The 17,975-nt window shown below is 32.3% G+C and overlaps 1 protein-coding gene and 3 non-coding genes across 4 annotated transcripts; all 4 read left to right on the forward strand.

The window, feature by feature from the left end:
• Positions 1–656: 656 nt before the first annotated feature.
• LOC128189995 (uncharacterized) lies at positions 657–5,923 on the forward strand. The gene is made up of 5 exons (XM_052861844.1): positions 657–768; positions 3,391–3,580; positions 4,205–4,347; positions 4,627–4,780; positions 4,936–5,923. Exons 1-5 carry the CDS (start codon positions 762–764, stop codon positions 5,810–5,812), a joined length of 1,371 nt encoding a protein of 456 aa, XP_052717804.1. The 5' UTR covers positions 657–761; the 3' UTR covers positions 5,813–5,923.
• A 3,664-nt stretch (positions 5,924–9,587) lies between these two features.
• Trnat-agu (transfer RNA threonine (anticodon AGU)) lies at positions 9,588–9,661 on the forward strand. The gene has a single exon. It is a non-coding gene; the product is annotated as a tRNA-Thr (tRNA).
• A 1,443-nt stretch (positions 9,662–11,104) lies between these two features.
• On the forward strand, positions 11,105–11,178 carry Trnat-agu (transfer RNA threonine (anticodon AGU)). The gene has a single exon. It is a non-coding gene; the product is annotated as a tRNA-Thr (tRNA).
• Positions 11,179–16,470: 5,292 nt separating this feature from the next.
• Positions 16,471–16,543, forward strand: Trnak-cuu (transfer RNA lysine (anticodon CUU)). The gene has a single exon. It is a non-coding gene; the product is annotated as a tRNA-Lys (tRNA).
• Positions 16,544–17,975: the final 1,432 nt, after the last annotated feature.

Here is a 17,975-nt window from a genome sequence, read left to right on the forward strand (position 1 = left end):
ATAACGATCAATACATTACATTGCCTGAAATAAGTTTATGAAGACATAGACTATTTGGTATTTCAATCTTATTGTCATAAAAAAGTATAGCATTATTTTTCTAATGAAATGAAAGTAATGAAATTCGTGTTTGTTAATACTTGTTGGGTGTATAAAAATCTTAGGTTTTAAAGGATCATAGTGTAATTCATATAAATATAAGTAAATGTAATAAAGAATCATTCGTTGATTATTTAAAGTCTTGTACGCTTCCTGATATACATGTATTATCTCTGGCGTTTAGAAACAATAATTTTGTTTAAATATACCATTTATTGCCTTTCTTATCGGTATACAGGTACATAGGTATATAGGTATATATTAAAGTGAGGAAAATTCCATTTTGCTGAGGCATTAATCGACTATTTCTTGGTGTGTCATTATGTTTCATCATTATAACAAAACAGAATATTTATAGACAAGCGTTTATTTTTGGTTCTATATTAGTAAAAAATCCCATAAACTGTAATGAATTTGACTCTAAAAGACGGTGTACTTTTTTAACGATATGAATTGGAATGTACGAGTGACGTCACTGTGTTTTCTTTTAGTTTTTACTTACCTGACTGTTTTGCATATATATTGCTTACTTTTGAATAATGTCATAAATTTGATTCATGGGGTTGGACCGGAGACAGTTTTAGCACACCAGCTAACGATATACAACGCTGACAAATGACCGTATCTGCATCATTCAACTTCACAACTTCAAGGAATTGGACATGGGAGGTAAGATCATTTTTTGTTATGATAGTAAAAAGAATGAGCATTGATATTGATATATCAAATGTTAACAGTATCGTTTATTACAAATATCAATAACGATACACATTTCAAATTTAAATGATATAAAAAAATATATGAATTCCATACGTAAACTTTTAAAATTTCTGTACAATTTCAAAGCTTGGAAAAGCATCCAGTCATAAATATAATCTCATAGAAAACAAATTAAATTCTGTTTTTTAAATTGTTTTAAGATATCACCTTTAAAAGGTTTATAACAACATTTGCAAATCCTAACGCAAAACTTGCATGCATTGTTCCTTGTGAAAAGAAATCTTTGTTTCTGGTGTGACCTAAATACCTTAAAATGTTAAGACAGCATGAGTACTATTAGACACAATAACGTTAATTGAAAGTCTATAGCATTACCAGATTTTTATTTGAAATATAGAGTTGCTTTAACATTTCTAAAAGATTTGTAATGAATAACAGTGTTTAACGTTAGTAGACTGTGCTTTACAGAATTAATCAAAGTACTCGAAGTACTGGATGTATTTTGATATTTCCGAGTCGAGCAATTGTTTTCATCCATTGATAATGGTTCAATAACAAAGATATCTTCTATCTGTACAAAACATGCATTTTGTGCAAGGGTATAAATTGCTAGATTTGTTTCTAAAATCCCTGAAGTTTTTTTTAAAATTGCAAAATCATATGTTCTCGAAGTTACATTGAATTAATATATTTTCAAATTGATGAAAAAAAGAACTGCATGGGTTGTCCATTGTATACTGAGAAGAGTCTCGCTCCTTGGGTGCCGTATAGTGCCGTGTAATGATCAAAATCAACTGTCATGAATGTATTTTCTCTCCTCTTTGCCAAAATTAAGCTGAGATTTTTACAAAAAGGGAGGTTCTTGGGAATGGGTGTGGAGAAACTTTGAACCTATTTCTAGACTGAGGGTCGACGTTGACCCTGTTGGTAAATATCAGGCTCATGTAGTGCACATAACATACAGTCGTTAAAATTGCAGTGACCTTGAAATAAGTTTTAAAGTAAAATGATCAAGGTCATAGTTGATAATGTCCTCGACACGATTTTCTCTTCTTTTTCTTTGCATGGCTTATTATGAAGGTAACGAGCCATTTGAGTTTGACATTATGATATATTTCAGAATGAATTATGATGATTGCATTTTTTATAAATTTTTATCCAAACAAATTACAATTTTCTTCACTTAATGTACCGCTTCCCCTTTCCTAAGAGTAGATGTATTGTTAATCTTAATTTATCATTGGAGTCGTACACTTCTGAACTTTACACAAAAATAGGTCCCAAAAGTATCTTTTAAGAATTAGAAATTAACGTTTCTATTTTAGAGTTAGCAATTTAAAGACAATCATAGAAAAGGGTATTTATAATCATCATTGTTGTACGAACATTAGAAATGACGGTTCAAGTTAAAACATCATAAAGAGGTTGCACACTTGTTCTGATCTTGGCTTTATTTAGTTATTTAATCATAATTTGATATTAATTATGCCATGAAAATAAGCTTACACTATATTTTTGTTAAAGAACATGTAATCAAAGCATTAATTATAACTTAAGCACTGGATATATTTGTTATAATTAAGTTTCCTTCAACAATTTGACACAAACATGTATATTCATAAATATTATAGAAGTCAGAATAAGTGAAACTAAAAGTACTTAATATTGTGCATCACATCAATACCTGCAAAAATATTATCATACTGCGATATATAATTGATGCATCTGACATATATGGCAGAATTACACATCTGGACATGCTTCAATTAGCAAACCAGACATTTTGATACGCGATACAAATTTTTCAGTACTTTAAAAAATTGGGGTTTCTTGTGAACTACAAACGACAAATACTCAGTGGACACAATAAAAGATTGTGTTTCGTTTTCTTTTTTGTTGCTTATTTTATTGAAAATGTTCACAGATATGACAAAAGGAATTTGGTTATATCAGTCAAATTATTTGCCGTGGTGAAACAGATGTTGACATATGCCAAAAAGGGCAAATTTGGAATTATTTTACGCGTCTTCTTGTGCTTTAACACATAAATTTTAATATGCTTAAAATCATTTCTTTCTTAAACGGTAGCTCTTTCCCCGGAGTGAAGACAAATGACAAGGATACGATTTTAATCAAATTGTTCATAATTACAGAAAGCGTATGGCCACATATAGTTATTTCACTGAAATAGAACTGTTTTGAAAACTGGTGACAGTATATGCCAACCGCACACTCGGAACTTTTTTTTCTGAAATCCCAAGTACAAGATTTAGTAATTGACGACGGAGCAAGATACATCTGAAAGTACAGAGAGTCACGCACTCTAATTAAAAGCATTCAAAACTTTTTCCCCACAGTTTTAAATGCGACATAATTTTAGACAGATTAAAAAATTAAATTATGAAAGCATTTAAGTAAATATATTCGATTTTCTATTCCCGGGTAATGAATTATTTCAAAAGTTTTGCTATAGTTATTTAGATTACATTCATGTAATTTGAATTATAATTCTTAACTTACTATTGACTTTCTGATTTAAAAATTGACTATACTTAATATTTCATTTTTCAGGACTAAACCTTCATCTTTTCCTTCTGTATGGATGTTTCTTAAACGTGACTTCATTTTTGAAAACTGGAACCTCGCCTTCCTCTCCAAACATTGCCCTGAGGACCTGTATGAGGGCAGCAGGCTATTACAGGCTATTACCAGATAAAATCAATAGGAACAAGTTTTCCACGTCCATGCAGAAATGGTGCTCGTATGTATAATACGTATTATCAAATTCCTTTGTTGAAATAATTACCTTTTAAATCGTTAACAATCAGCCGTAATAAGTATTTATGAATATTTTATTCTTTTTACCTGTAGTACTTGCTTAATCAATGATAACATATGACATATATTAAATTAAGTTTTTTTATGTTTAAGGTAACAGTATGGCTCAAATAAGTTTACAAGTCATATTAATAAACATTAATATGCAAAAATCACGAAGTGGTTGCTTATCATTCACCTACTAGTATCTACAAAATGCCTTCTCATCCAAGCGTTATTCTCTTTAAATTCAAACAAAGTACAACCTGACAAGAATTGCCCTTAAAGTCAAGGACGAAATTAAAATTTACCTCATCTAGGACTTATACTATAACTCACGTTCCTTTGACAATCATAGTCTAAGAGGTTTATCTGTCCTTATGATATCATTGCTGTAACAAAGAACTCAGATTTTATAACTAATCAATGTGCGACATGTCAGATTTGTTATGTAGATTGATTTTCAGTTATTGAGCATTTAGAAAAAACTTCTCTATTTTTATGAGCGCTTATTGTGAATCATTATTTCCCACTGACATGTGAAGCAACACTACTCCTTTTTTTTTAGAGTACATGAACGTGTTTTACCTTGTGTCCAGAACTCTATCGAAAACAACTCACTTCGGAGTCCCTCGGACTGGTTCTTCTCTATGACTTTTGATTTCGAAATGGCAAAGAGGACATCGATTGCAATGTGCAAAAAGCTGAAAAGTATAAAATCAAATAATTTATAGTCAAATCTTTAATGTTTACATTTTGTGCCCTTCAAAACAATCTTACATTAAGGACATCAAATACATAGCATTTATTTTTCATGACATAACTTTAATAACAAGGCTTTAACAATAAAAAAAACCACCCATATTTTACACTTATGTATGTCAATGCAATTCATACTAGATGACAAAGAAATTCCAAAATACATATCCAGTAAGCGATGATTTTGCAAAGTTAAAACAACTGGTTATAATTTTTTCATTATCATTACAGAGTTTCGTAGAAAACTGAAATGTATCAATAGTGCTAGTCTAAGACGCGCTAGAAGATGTGTGAAGACTTTGACAATGCCTTTAAGACAAACCTTAACTGGACTGTACATGCAAAACAAAACCGACAGTTACGACGCTCGGAGATTGGCGTGTATGTAAGTGTGACCCTTTCTAGTAGTATTCTTCCCAGTCAAATAGACTGCACCTCTAAATACTTCAAGACTTAATGATAACTGAATGATTGATGTAATAAAGTTTACATGCCGGCGATTCTTTTTCAACGCTATTGTATAACTATTTTATCTTTCAGAATATCAGCTGCAACAGCAACGTGCTATAAGGAGAAGATGCGATCCTGCAGAGGTTATCTTCGGGATTATATTGGTGCTTATCATGTGATCTTTGGCGGGAAGTGTTTGTCCGTCCTTCCGGTTACATCAGGAGATTCTGTGAATGATTCTATCATCATGCCAAGACAGGCTGATAAAAACTGGATCACTATTGTTCAATCCCTCTTAAAGGAAGTAGGAATTGACTTTCTACCCAAAAGTATGATATCAGAAATCCAATCAACGACGATAACGTCATTACAGGAGACCCAATCAAATACCAATCGACCAACGGCGCCATTGACAACCAGTGATGACGTCAGCAATGACTCAATGTTTGCACCAGAAAATGACGCTAGTATAATGTCCCGCGAGCATGATACGGAGATGACTACCAAATCTTCAGATAGCAGAAGAAATAAAAACAAAGGCACTGAAAGATCGGGAAATGCAACTAATGCATTGGAAAGTAAAGAAAATGGTACAGAAACTGACACCGTAGTAAATGAAAGTGAAGAAAATGTTTATAGCCAGGAATCAAATTTCACAAGCATCATATTTTCGACAGAAGAAACGAATATGACGTCTGAAACCAGTGACGACAGCGAAAATGATCACGTTAACAGTAAATCAGATGACGTCAGCAGTAATATAAGCCAAGAAATGACTACCGTGATTTCTGATCAAAATCGTGCGTACACATTTTCATCCAGTTCCATGGAATCGCCTCTGAATAAATCGAGGACACGTGCTTCAGCGTCATCTGTATCAGACAAGTCCATTTCTCCAAAACTATCCATGTCGACTTTGTCCTTATTTTTGCCCCTTGTATTTGTTATTTCAGCTATGTTCTGTTGAATCCATACCATATCTCTGTGAGTCAACCTTATTTAAAAAAAACTTAGCTTTCTGTTTGATATCAACCTTATCCATTGTTACATGTTGTAAATATTGTATATACACAGATATATCCTTTCTGAGCATCTTCTTGTTGTTCCAATCATCCTTAAAATGGAAATATGATAAAGAAATAATCGTGTCAACATTTCAAATAATGGGTTTCATTTCCACGCGTAGAAATGTAGTCGAATTATAATATTGGACCTTTATTCTAAACTTGCTTCAAAAAAGTTTCTTGTATTTGTAAACTACTACTCTGATAATTATGCAACTCCCCGAACTAAATAGCACTATTCTAATGGGATCGATTTAATATGAGTCTGTAATTTAAATGACCTTTTAACTCTCCTAATACTAATTTCAGATTATGCCATTATATCATTAAAAAAACCCATTTGTTTATCGAGGCTATACAAAGTATCTCAGTAATAACAGAAGCAATGAACGCAATCCACTTTAATAAACAAAACAAAGATTTTGATTTCTATCCTCTGGGCATTACAAATTCTACTTGATCTGCAAAATATTTTTTGCGCAAGTCCGCTGGAATATAATTACCATGCACTCACTTCTTAGGTTGCGCGACAAATTACTATGTACGAAGTATAACCACAAACATTTTTTTATCTCCACAATTTGACTGGATAACAAATGCGTTTAAATAATGATATCTATGATATATAACGTGTACCTAACGAAGCATTGTTTTGCATTTATAATTGAAATTTAATGCCCCCTCCCTCTGGATTTCTTGCCACACATGCGCTAACAACTACTTCATTTGCCGAACAGCTTCTTATGTAAAGTAAATGGATTTCTTTGGTCTATTTTAATCTAATTTAATATAAAAACACAACTAAACAATAAAGAATTTAATAATTCCGAAATCGGTGTGGAAGATGTTGAAATTCATGTTTGTGGCGTGGCATCTTTTGTGACAAGGCCTAATTTTAATTTAAAAAAAAAAAATGGGTAAAAATTCCTCAAATAGAAAAAAATTAATGAGACTAAAAAATTCGTCTTCGTAATTTATTCCATATTTACTGATTTGTATAAATCCATGACAACTGAATTTTTTATCCCATTTAAGGACATACAACCAAAAATATAACCATTTTGATATAGGCCTAAATATGCCAAATTTTTCTGAATGGTTTACATCAGATCGAAATATTCTGTTACAGATCCCCTGTTAAATATCACAAGGTCAGACAACACGTCGTATATTATATTCATTTAAATATTGTATTAGAATGAAGATAATGTAGAATAAATGTAAATTAATTCGCCATGTAAAACATTCAAAAACACATGTTTACCTAACTAATGCCAAAAAAACCTGCCAAGAGTCTCCAAAATAAAGAACAGAAATAGATTTACACCTGTACTTTTCCCCCATTCGAGAGACCAAACTAATTTAAAAACTTTGTAAATTTCATGATTCTCATTCAGAGGCAACGAACATATCTATATGCTAATCCTTATCCGTTTGTGTTACGTTAATTAGTTGCTTGTTGATTAATTATCTTGTAAAACATGCGATTAGTTCTTATCATATAAAACCTACTTTCACATAATATCTCGCATTTTCAAAACGAAAATACATAAAACAAATAACTCATGCTTTGATGAAAAATCAAAGCACAGTTATATCTTGTTAAAAACCATTTACCGTTAACACTGTTTATGTAGATTAATGAAAAACAGCTATTTTTATAAAAAAAAAAATAACCAGGTCATACATGTCTACTAGGGATGGGACGATCCACCGATGCACCGGTGCATCGCGGTATTTATTTTGACGATATTTGGATCGATACATTTACCATTAATACAACGATACCTTACCGAACATTTTTTAATTTTTCAAAAATATCCGAGCTCCATATATCGGCTATTTTTAGTCCGCGCGCCTAATATGAAAGTACAAAGATGGCGGAAAACCTCGTAAAGTTGTCAAAACTGTTAGGAAGCTAAATATGGAGTGTGGAAAACTTTTGGAGTACTTGTTTATGAAAAACTAGTGTACACGAGACTAAAGTAATTTGTAAATTGTGCAACGCTCATTATGAATATAACAAAATAACTTTGGACATGCGGTAATACATCGGCAGGTTGAATAAATTTTAAACTTTTATTCATGTTTTCATTTAATTGCAATGTATCGTGATATGTATCGTATCGCACCTCATGAATCGTGATATGTACCGAATAGGCTCAGTACAGTATCGTCCCAGCCCTAATGTCTACTAGATGAATGGCAGATAATGGGGTGATGCTTATAATATGTCATCTGAGGACAAATAAGTTATGCATTTGCAGTCCTTGATAATGGTCACTGATCTAATGAAAAATTCAATATTTAGGACATGCTTATCAAAATATCTTTCAAACATCAAGTAAAATCTAAAGCTTAAAACAGATTTTTCTTTTCAAGAAACGAACAGTCAAAGGTCGAGCGTTTTTGAAAAAAAAAAGACTGGTAACGGTACATATTTGAACAATTTTTTGTTAGCATTGCGACGTGTGAGGTTTTCAGCTATTGCTAAGGCTGGGATTGGGTCACATACATGTATAAGTACATGAATAATCAAATGTCCAAAACATAACAATATTTTGACTGAATTGCTTATCAAATATTTGTACAAAAAAATGGTAAAAATTCATCAGTAAACTGACACATGCAGGTTTCTACTAAGCAGCTCTTTTTAAAGACAATTATTTGTACCTTAATTAATACTCATACCAAATAATGTAAATCTTGCTCATGTGTAGCAGATACTTTATTCATGAAAATAGTAAATAACATCAACATACATGATTTATAATAGAACTTAGACATATCTTGAGCCTTAAGTTAACCAATCATAATTTTAAAAATTTTGTTTATTTTTCAGGCTACACTATGTACTACACTTTGTATTTGCAAAATAATTTTTAGGACAATGTCATACCCGTGCGTAAATAATATATGTGGTATTAAGGCATGTAGAAATATATTGCCTTGTTAAAAAGAAAAAAGTTTAATGTGCGTTGAATGTATGAAGTGCATACGATAAAGACAACAAAATGGAGATTTTGGTAATAAAAGTAACTTAAAAGCTACGAGATATATATCCATACTTTGAAACAATCAATTAAGTTTATCAAGGTATGCATAATGTGGCCCAATAGCTAAGTTAGTTAAAAAGCTGGTCTATTTAAAGGGATATGGTCATGGTATCGGTCAAAAGAGGTGCATATTAAAACAAATCATTAAATTTAATTTTACACAATCAAGAACTTTCTCCAATGTTTAGTAAATACTGTAATGTAAAAGTGAAAAATATCAATTTAAAATAAAGAATTTGAACCAATACTGAAACAAAGTATGATTGTATTTTAGGATATATTGACATTTGACTTTGTAAAGTCACTTGTGAAAAAGAACTTGGAAGGAACTGTCTGGCGTAGAGTCATTGTTTTAAGACAACAGGCTAACCTGTAGCGATAAGGCCCGTGGAAATCTATGTACTATTCAACATAAAGATAAGGATAACAAACATACTTGTATGCAGTCAATGTAGAAAATATTATCCTGTTCAAATGAATTAAAGCTTAGTAGACATGATAAACTACAAAATAAACTTTTTATAGTTACAATAAACTAAGGGTTTTGGTATATGAAGAAGAATTAAGCTCCAATATTTAATGTCGATTTGATTTTCATCAAAGACGATCACATCAATATCAAGGCTCCATAGCTCAGTTGGTTAGAGCGCCAGTCTAGTAAACTGGAGGTCGAGGGTTCGACTCCCCCTGGAGCCTTCAGCAGAGTGGCGCAGTGGAAGCGTGCTGGGCCCATAACCCAGAGGTCCGTAGATCGAAACTACGCTCTGCTAAACTTTTACCAATGCATGGGTCAAATGCATCACAAACTTTACCTGAACGACATGGCATCACCATATTGTGACTTACTAAAATTTATCAAAATACAAAATATGATCAAGAGTAATAATATAAATGGTCTCTTTCCCAAAACTGACACCTAATAGCGTAACAGCAGTGGGTTAGATGGTTCACTAAGAGTCTGTAAGTCATAATTTCAAGTCTCGATGGCGATTTAAAAACTTTTGCTTTTAAAATTATTTTTTTGAAAAGTATTTTTTGTGAAATGTTGTAAAATTTAAAAATTCTAACCCGGTGAGAGTATTGTAATCAACTTTGATTTACATTAATATGGACAGATGTCCCAGACAACCTTAAATCGAAAATTCGTTCTCCTAAACTTTTACGATTTCGTCAGATGCCCGATGCTTCCATTGTCACGAATACCACTGACTTGTTTGACGGAGCATCGCCTATCCATAACATTCTTCTCTTTCAGGTACCAGCCATTGTTTCACTGCCGTATTTCCTCTGTTTTCTATGGTAAATGATGACCAATTCACACCAGACAAACAACTTTATCTGGGCGATTTTAAGACGGGCGAAACCGTTTTCAATTGAAGGAGGACGAAAATAAAAAAGGGCAACAGTAACCCTATATACAGTAACACAATAGGTTCCATAGTCTCTTTTAGCTTTGATGCTTTGGAAGTTGGAGATTAAAACGCGCAACTTTGTTTTGTCGAAGTCATGTTTGATGCCTCTGTTAAAAGCTTGTGGTGATTATGTGTGTTGAGGTGGTCCTTCTATGTCAGGGTTATTGTCAGGTGCCACGGAAAGATACCCGTATGATGAGTGTAACAGCGTTCTACAGCTATTTTCCATGCTGACAAAACCAAAATCTTCAAAGACGGTAGGGTTGAAGTTCGGGAGCCCACAATAGCAAACAATAACAATTTACTTTCGTCTTCTCAAAAGCTTCACAAATAATTAATGTTTATTATATATATTAGATTATGATGATTTATTGAGATTTGGCACAACCAAGTTATCTTAACACCCTTTAAAGTCAACTGTTAATTCATTTTAGGTGTGGACATTTGAAGGAAGTGTTGACTATTGGTGATTATTTCCAGACAAAGGACGAACGTGTAGTGATAAGGCACATGAGAACGTATTTAGTATAATACCGAATAAAAGTGAAGATAAGATTAAACTTATGAAAACATATCTTTATGCAGCTAATGTAGAACAAAATTAAGTCGATTTGCCAAAATAAATTATACATTTCACAGTAACAACAAAATATGTGGGTATTTGTTAAGAATTTAAATAATAAAACCAATACTTATCGATGTTATTAAAGTTAAATACAAATATGAAGGCTCCATAGCTCATTTGGTTAGAGCGCCAGTCTAGTAAACTGGAGGTCGAGGGTTCGACTCCCTCTGGAGCCTTTTTGGATCTGATCTTCTTTCTTTCTGATACAAGCGTCTATTTATCAGATGTTATCCATTCTTCTTTTACACTTTTCCTATCCCAGGGTGCCAGATGCAACAGAAGTAAGATAGTCCTTGGAGTTATTCCACTTTTCGTTGATGTCGTTTTCATCATCCATGATCTTTGATGTAGAGAATCTGTTCCTCAACTCTAGCTTAAAGGATTCCTTCATCTCAGCTTATTTAAATTTATTCACATCACTTCCTCCGTCCTTGTACTTTCCTAGCTGCCCTTAACTTTAATTGCATTTTGGCATGCAATTAAGTTATAAACACTGTTAACGACTGCAACTCAGTACGTCCGGGCATCTATGACTTATCTCCTCCACCTCTTGTTGATCATGGTGCATTCGACTTGATTCTTTGTTATCTAATCTGGGGGAAACCCAAGTGTACTTAAATATGTCCTTGTATGCAAAGATTATGTTGCAAACCAAAAGCCCATTCATCTCACACAAATCTAGTAGACGTTCTCCATTTTTCATTCATCTTTCCAATGCCATGTGCATCCATATATGCCTCCTTGCCGATGTAACTTCCAACTTAAGCGTTCAGGTCTCCAATAGCTATCACCATATCGTGTTTTGGAGTTCTTTGTCACACACTCCAAAGTTGGTCGCAAAAATATCTTTTTCGTCATTATTAGTATCATTCGTTATGGAATGACACTAAATCTTTCTGATATTAATGTGTTTAATGGGTACGGTACCACTCTATCAGTATCTTCATAATTATTGCCACGTCGCACTGCCGATCATCATCCTTGCCTGAATTTATGATGGTCTCACCAATATTACAAGTCATTTTTCCGAGCCTGTCCAAATTACATTGTCTTTATCAAGAATGCTGATGTCATATTGCCTCATCTCTAGCGATCTGTATTGAACTGCTAGTTTCAAACACAGTCCGCACACTCGATGCTGCTATGTTGATATTACTGTTTGGTCTCAGAAGATAGCTTCTAAGTCTAGTAGTTCCCTAGTGAATTTTCCTTTCTAGACGCTATGCGTTCGTTTCCGATGTTACCCAGTGGTGAACCAGGTGATACGTTTCTCTCTGTGTCTGTTTCTGTAGTCCGTGTACATGTTCATTGCAGAACGAGTGCTTTGCCTAATGCTGCAAGCATACCACCGTTAGTCGACATAACCCGCTTCTACCTCCTTCGACAGGGACGTGGGACATAGACTTTTAAAAATGTAAGCTACATACAGAGTAAGAGATTGGGAAAAGAGGGCAATTAAGAGAAATAGGAGGGATGGAAAATTAAACAAATTGGGGAAAGGGTCGGTAATTTGTGTACCTGTACTTTTTATTTTCAAGAAGTAGAATAACATTTACTAGTATTTTCTAGTATTACTTTTATATAAAATTATTAACTTGGCTGAAAATTAGGTATAACAATGTTGATTTACTGTTTGTCAAATATTTCTCACAAGTCTATACTGTTGGTTTTCCAATGAATTTTATAGGTTTTCCAATGATTATGGTCCTAAAACATATAAATATATTCCCGAAGACGTTCCTGACTCATCTCAATAGTTTTGAAGTCAGTAATATAATTTTTTCAGACCTTATGTTTTGTTTATACAGATATAAATTTGACTCAAGTAACCAATTACCGTTGTATTTACAATAAAGCTGAGAAAGGTTAACATGATTTTGATCTTTGCCTTTTTGAAGGTCAGGGTAAATTCATTGAAATTAGACTAAATAAAACAAAATCGATGTGGTGTGAATAAATTAACTCTGGTAAAAGTTCCTGGAGTTCGCTTTCTTAAATTGTCTTGCTGTTATGGTCAAAAACACATCAAGTACTAAAATGATTGATTTTCACCTTTTCAAAAAATAAATAAATAAATAAAAAAAAAGGAAGATTTTTTTTGTTTTGCTTTGTGTTGGTTTTAGTGACTTTTGTGTAGTTCTTCACAATTTTACATCAAATAAGTATGCTATAAATTGGTTTTAGCCTTCACTATGGTGTTTTATCAATGGTTATTTTTAAAAAATTAATTTCTTGACTCGAATACTGATGTACATGTTTAAATTAATTTGAAATTTCAAAGTTATTTAAGAATATGTTTGAACTTGTGTTTGAGCAACCTTACGATTTTTAACTGCTTTTTAATGAACGACAAAATCTTGATTAAGGATATCTGATCTACAATAGAACTTCAGACAATGTTTCCTATACAACACATTTCACAATAAATAGTAGAAAATATATCGGGGAATCGAACAAATCGGGAAACAACAGGCAACGACCTTTCCTCCTTGAAAAAGAAATGGAAGAAGTTCTATCTAAAGACCCAACATTTGCTCCAGAAACAGCTAGAGGCTCTCTTACGAAAACTGGCACTCAAGATTCAGGTGAGGAAGAGGATGAAAAATCACAGGTAAACACAACTCCTCCCCAGGAAAAGGAGGAAGAAAAACAAAACAGAGGAATTGCGCAAAATCTTAGAAGAAAGGGATGACAAGTTTCTGAATACTCTACAGGAAATGCACGAATCGCAAAATGCTGAATAAAATAATTGAAAAGCTATCTTAAGCTGTCTGTTTGGTAAGATGCATGTACGAGTAATTTGCAATGCCTTTATCAATTATTTTTCCGCAGCAAGGAAAGCTATTCCATTTCAAATTATATACTGTTGCATACAATCATGTTCATGAAATTTGTTCACCTTTTATTTTTGTAACTTTATTTCCTGATAAATTTTGCTATAAATTGTGCTTAAAAACAAAACATGTTTTCTGTTTTTGAAACGACACAGCATGTCTATTGTTGAGTGGCTAACTCTAAAATTCAATTTAATTGAACAAGATGCTGCATTACGTCATTTCTTAGTCGTACACCATTCATTTGATAGCCACTAGGTCTGGCTCTGCATTATCACATGCATGGTTTCGGTGTTATCATCATCAAACAGATCAAAATTTTCCTCGTTCACTTTGATGCAAATATTGTGTAAAACACAAGCTGAAAGAATAAGAGTTGACAATCAAGTTCATGTAACAAGCATCAAACCTAAGGAGACGTCTAAATCTGACCTCCAAAAGCCCAAAACTTCTCTCAATAACTTGTCTAGTCTGGCTGTGACTCACTAAAGAGACGTTGGCCTTTTGTTAAGTTACCAAAGTCTATAAATGGTGTCACAAGCCAGTCTAGGAGTGGGAAAGCTAAACCCCCAAGTAAATAGAACCCTGGGGGAAACAGATCATCCGACTTGACAAACAATTCGGATGATCATGGTAAATTTGCATCACATGTTGCTGAAAGAACCACTGAATAAAACTTTTTCCTATTATAATATGCATCAGGATTTTCTCTGGGAGCCTTAATAGGAATGTGCGATTCATCAACTGCCACAAGTACATTGAGGAATTCCTAAATCTCTCCAAATGCATCACTTAAATTTTCTCCTGTGCTTTTGCACCACGAGGCCACTGTATAACAGATGGTTTATTTCGTCCACTAATGTTCCTGCAACTCTTGAAATACTCAAGTGAAATGAGCTTTTTCCTAAGTCAAAACTATCCGCCAATGACCGGAAACTCTCGAGATTACCTATTGGTAGATGATTGAAAAAAAGATGTGGATTGTACAAATGTTTGTTAAAGGCTTAAAGCAATATATTTGAATTCATCTTGGTCACAGAATATAAAAGATGACTATTACTTGCATTTATATAGCAAATTGTACACTTTCGGAACTCACCTGTGTTCCATAGGAACATAAGAGTATCCCTAATAGGGTCAACTTCTGGCCCAATTGCCTATTTGCGTCGATAAGCAATCAAAAGAATCTCTTGTAAGTCTGAAATGTTTTCTAAATTCATCAGGCATATATCCAGGGGGTAAATTGTTCATAATAGTTTCTTATTCTATTGATCTCCTCTCTTTGTTGTAGAGAAGTTTCTGCAAGCATGCTTGTGTTGCTATTATGGTAAATCATTGCGAGATAATTTTGACTACTTTGTGTTTGTAAGGACGTTTTAAAACTGGTCTAAGAATAAACTTTTTTTCGTCTATTTTTTTTTTATTTCATTGGTATAAAATAGTAACTATTGGTTGGCCAAGTCTAACTAAGGGCTACCATTTGTTTTCATTTAACAAATTTCGTTCATAGTTCTACGAGTTAAAATTAATACAAATGTATGGGGCGCCGTTTAAATATATTTGAGGTATTTCTGATATCAGACATTAAGAATTCGAATTTTATCGATTTTATGATATCAGAAAATACGATCTTTTTTTTTCTTTTTTCTTTTTTATAGATATCGATTTTTTTATATGAAAATCGATTTTCTGATATCAATAATAGTTTTCCAATATCAGAAATTCGATTATTTGATATCAAGAATTCATTTTTTGATATCAAAAATATTTGGTTTTTTCTTATATCTAAAATTCGATTTTCTAATATCAGAAAATCGATTTTTTGAAATAAAAAAAATTAATAGTATTTTCTGAAATCAAAAAATGATTTTTTGACATCGAAAATTCGAATTCTTGATATTATAAAATGAGTTTTTTTATATAAAAAATTTGATATACGGATATCAATTAGTTAACGATAATTTTTGATATCAAAAATCGATTTTCTGATATCAAATATTCATTTTCTGAAATCAAGAATTCGAATTATTGATATCAAAAATCATTTTTTGATAATAATAATTTTTTAATCATCAATAATTCAAATTCTTGATATTAAATATTTATTTTTTGTATATATTGTAAAGGTATGTTTATATTTTTTTTCATCAGAAAATATCTCAAAAATATAAAAACGGCGCCTCATACAAATGGTACTGGCATTTGGTTACCATTGGCAATCATAGTTCACCGATGGCAACCAAATGCCAATTTCCAAATCCACCAATTGTACAACTCTGAATGCACCTAAAGTATGATAACCATAATATTCATGATTTGTCTTTAAGTAGCAAAAATTGTTTCTTGTATCTTGTAATGCTGAATCCTGTAGTGCTATCAATAAATTGTGTTTTCATAAATGTTAAAAAATAATATGTCAATAAAAATACAATATGTAGTATTTTGAAGGTATTCATATCGTATCCATATTGTATATGATTGTACTGAAAATAAACCTGGAACTTCTAACACAACATGTTATATAACTTTGATAATAAAATACATCTCAATACCATATTTATTAGAAAAAAATACTTGTGTACTGTATGAAAATGAAAATCGAACGATAAATTATTACATTCTGTTGCATAACAAGCCCGGCTAGCTCAGTCGGTAGAGCACGAGACTCTTAATCTCGGGGTCGTGGGTTCGAGCCCCACGTTGGGCGATATATTTTTTTTCTTCTGGATCCCAATTTCTTCCGCTGGCCCTATTCGTCTTTCGTAAGACTTCTAAGAAATCCTATTTTTTTTTTTAAAAAGTTTTATTAATGAACTTTCTTCTGATAGTGGTAACAGTTGTGCAACGGTAATGATCTCTCTTGCTGCTTTGTGTTCCTCTTCGAAAGACGATTAGGGCCACATAAAAAATATTTTTATCTCGTAATTACGAATTTATTATTTCGTAATTACGAGTTAATTATCTCGTTTTTAGGAGAAAAAATCTCGTAATTATGAGAAAAGATCTCGTAATTTCGAGTTAATTATCTCGTTATTTACGGGAAAAGATCTCGTAATTACGAGAAAAGATCTCCATATTACGAGTTGATTATCTCGTCATTACGAGAAACGATCTCGTCATTACGAGAAACGATCTCGTAATTACGAGAAAATAACTCGTTACACTAGAAAAGACCTCTATAAAATGGCGCATTTCATTGTTCTACATGTAATCTCTGAGTCTCTTTGGGTAAAATGGATGAATATATATTAAGGCATTCATTAAATTAGTGAAAAAAAAATTCAGATGGAGCAAAGCAGATTAATTGAAAAATCAATTGACCAATTTATAGATATGAAAATAACTTAAGAATGTTAACATACAAAAAAAGTTATTTTCAATATAGGCTATGTATGAACATACAAACACAGTCCGGGGTAAATCCCGCATATCAATGATTGAAACTATATATTTATCTGTAACTGGTGGAACTGTGTTTTTATGACTAAGACTACCTGGTATTTACTTTTACTTCTGAGTGGAATTGTAATATTCCTTAAAAAGTAAAATTATATGAAGTTCTTTACACTAAATATTAATATATAAATAAGATAAAATGTCAAATCCAATTATTTTTTGTAGATATGATATGATCGTTGTTATTTAAAAATAATCAAAGCTGAATTAATGTTTCTGGATGATCGACAACAAATAGACTGAAAGGGTGAACAATCGACTTGGAGGTATGGATCTATTGAACGAGGAATACATATCAAATATGTATTTTTTTCACAATAATAAATCAAATAACAACTACTATGTACTTTATTATAATGAGATATTTCCTCGTAACAATGAGATAATTATTAATAATCGTAATTACGATCTCTTTTCTCGTAATAACGCGATCTTTTTTTGTAATAACAAGATAAATAACTCGTAATTTAGAATTAATTATCTTGAAATTACGAGATCTCTTTATCGTAATAACGAGATCTTTTCTCTTAATAACGAGATAATTAACTCGTTATAACGGAATCTTTTCTCGTAATAACGAGATAAAAATATTTTTAAATGTGGCCCTATTCGTCTTTCCACATTTATTACCCCCCATCCCCCACCCCCCCCCCCCCAAAAAAAAAATACCCAACATTTAAAAT

The sequence above is a fragment of the Crassostrea angulata genome, chromosome 6, assembly GCF_025612915.1.
Source record: "Crassostrea angulata isolate pt1a10 chromosome 6, ASM2561291v2, whole genome shotgun sequence".
Classification (NCBI taxonomy): domain Eukaryota; kingdom Metazoa; phylum Mollusca; class Bivalvia; order Ostreida; family Ostreidae; genus Magallana; species Magallana angulata.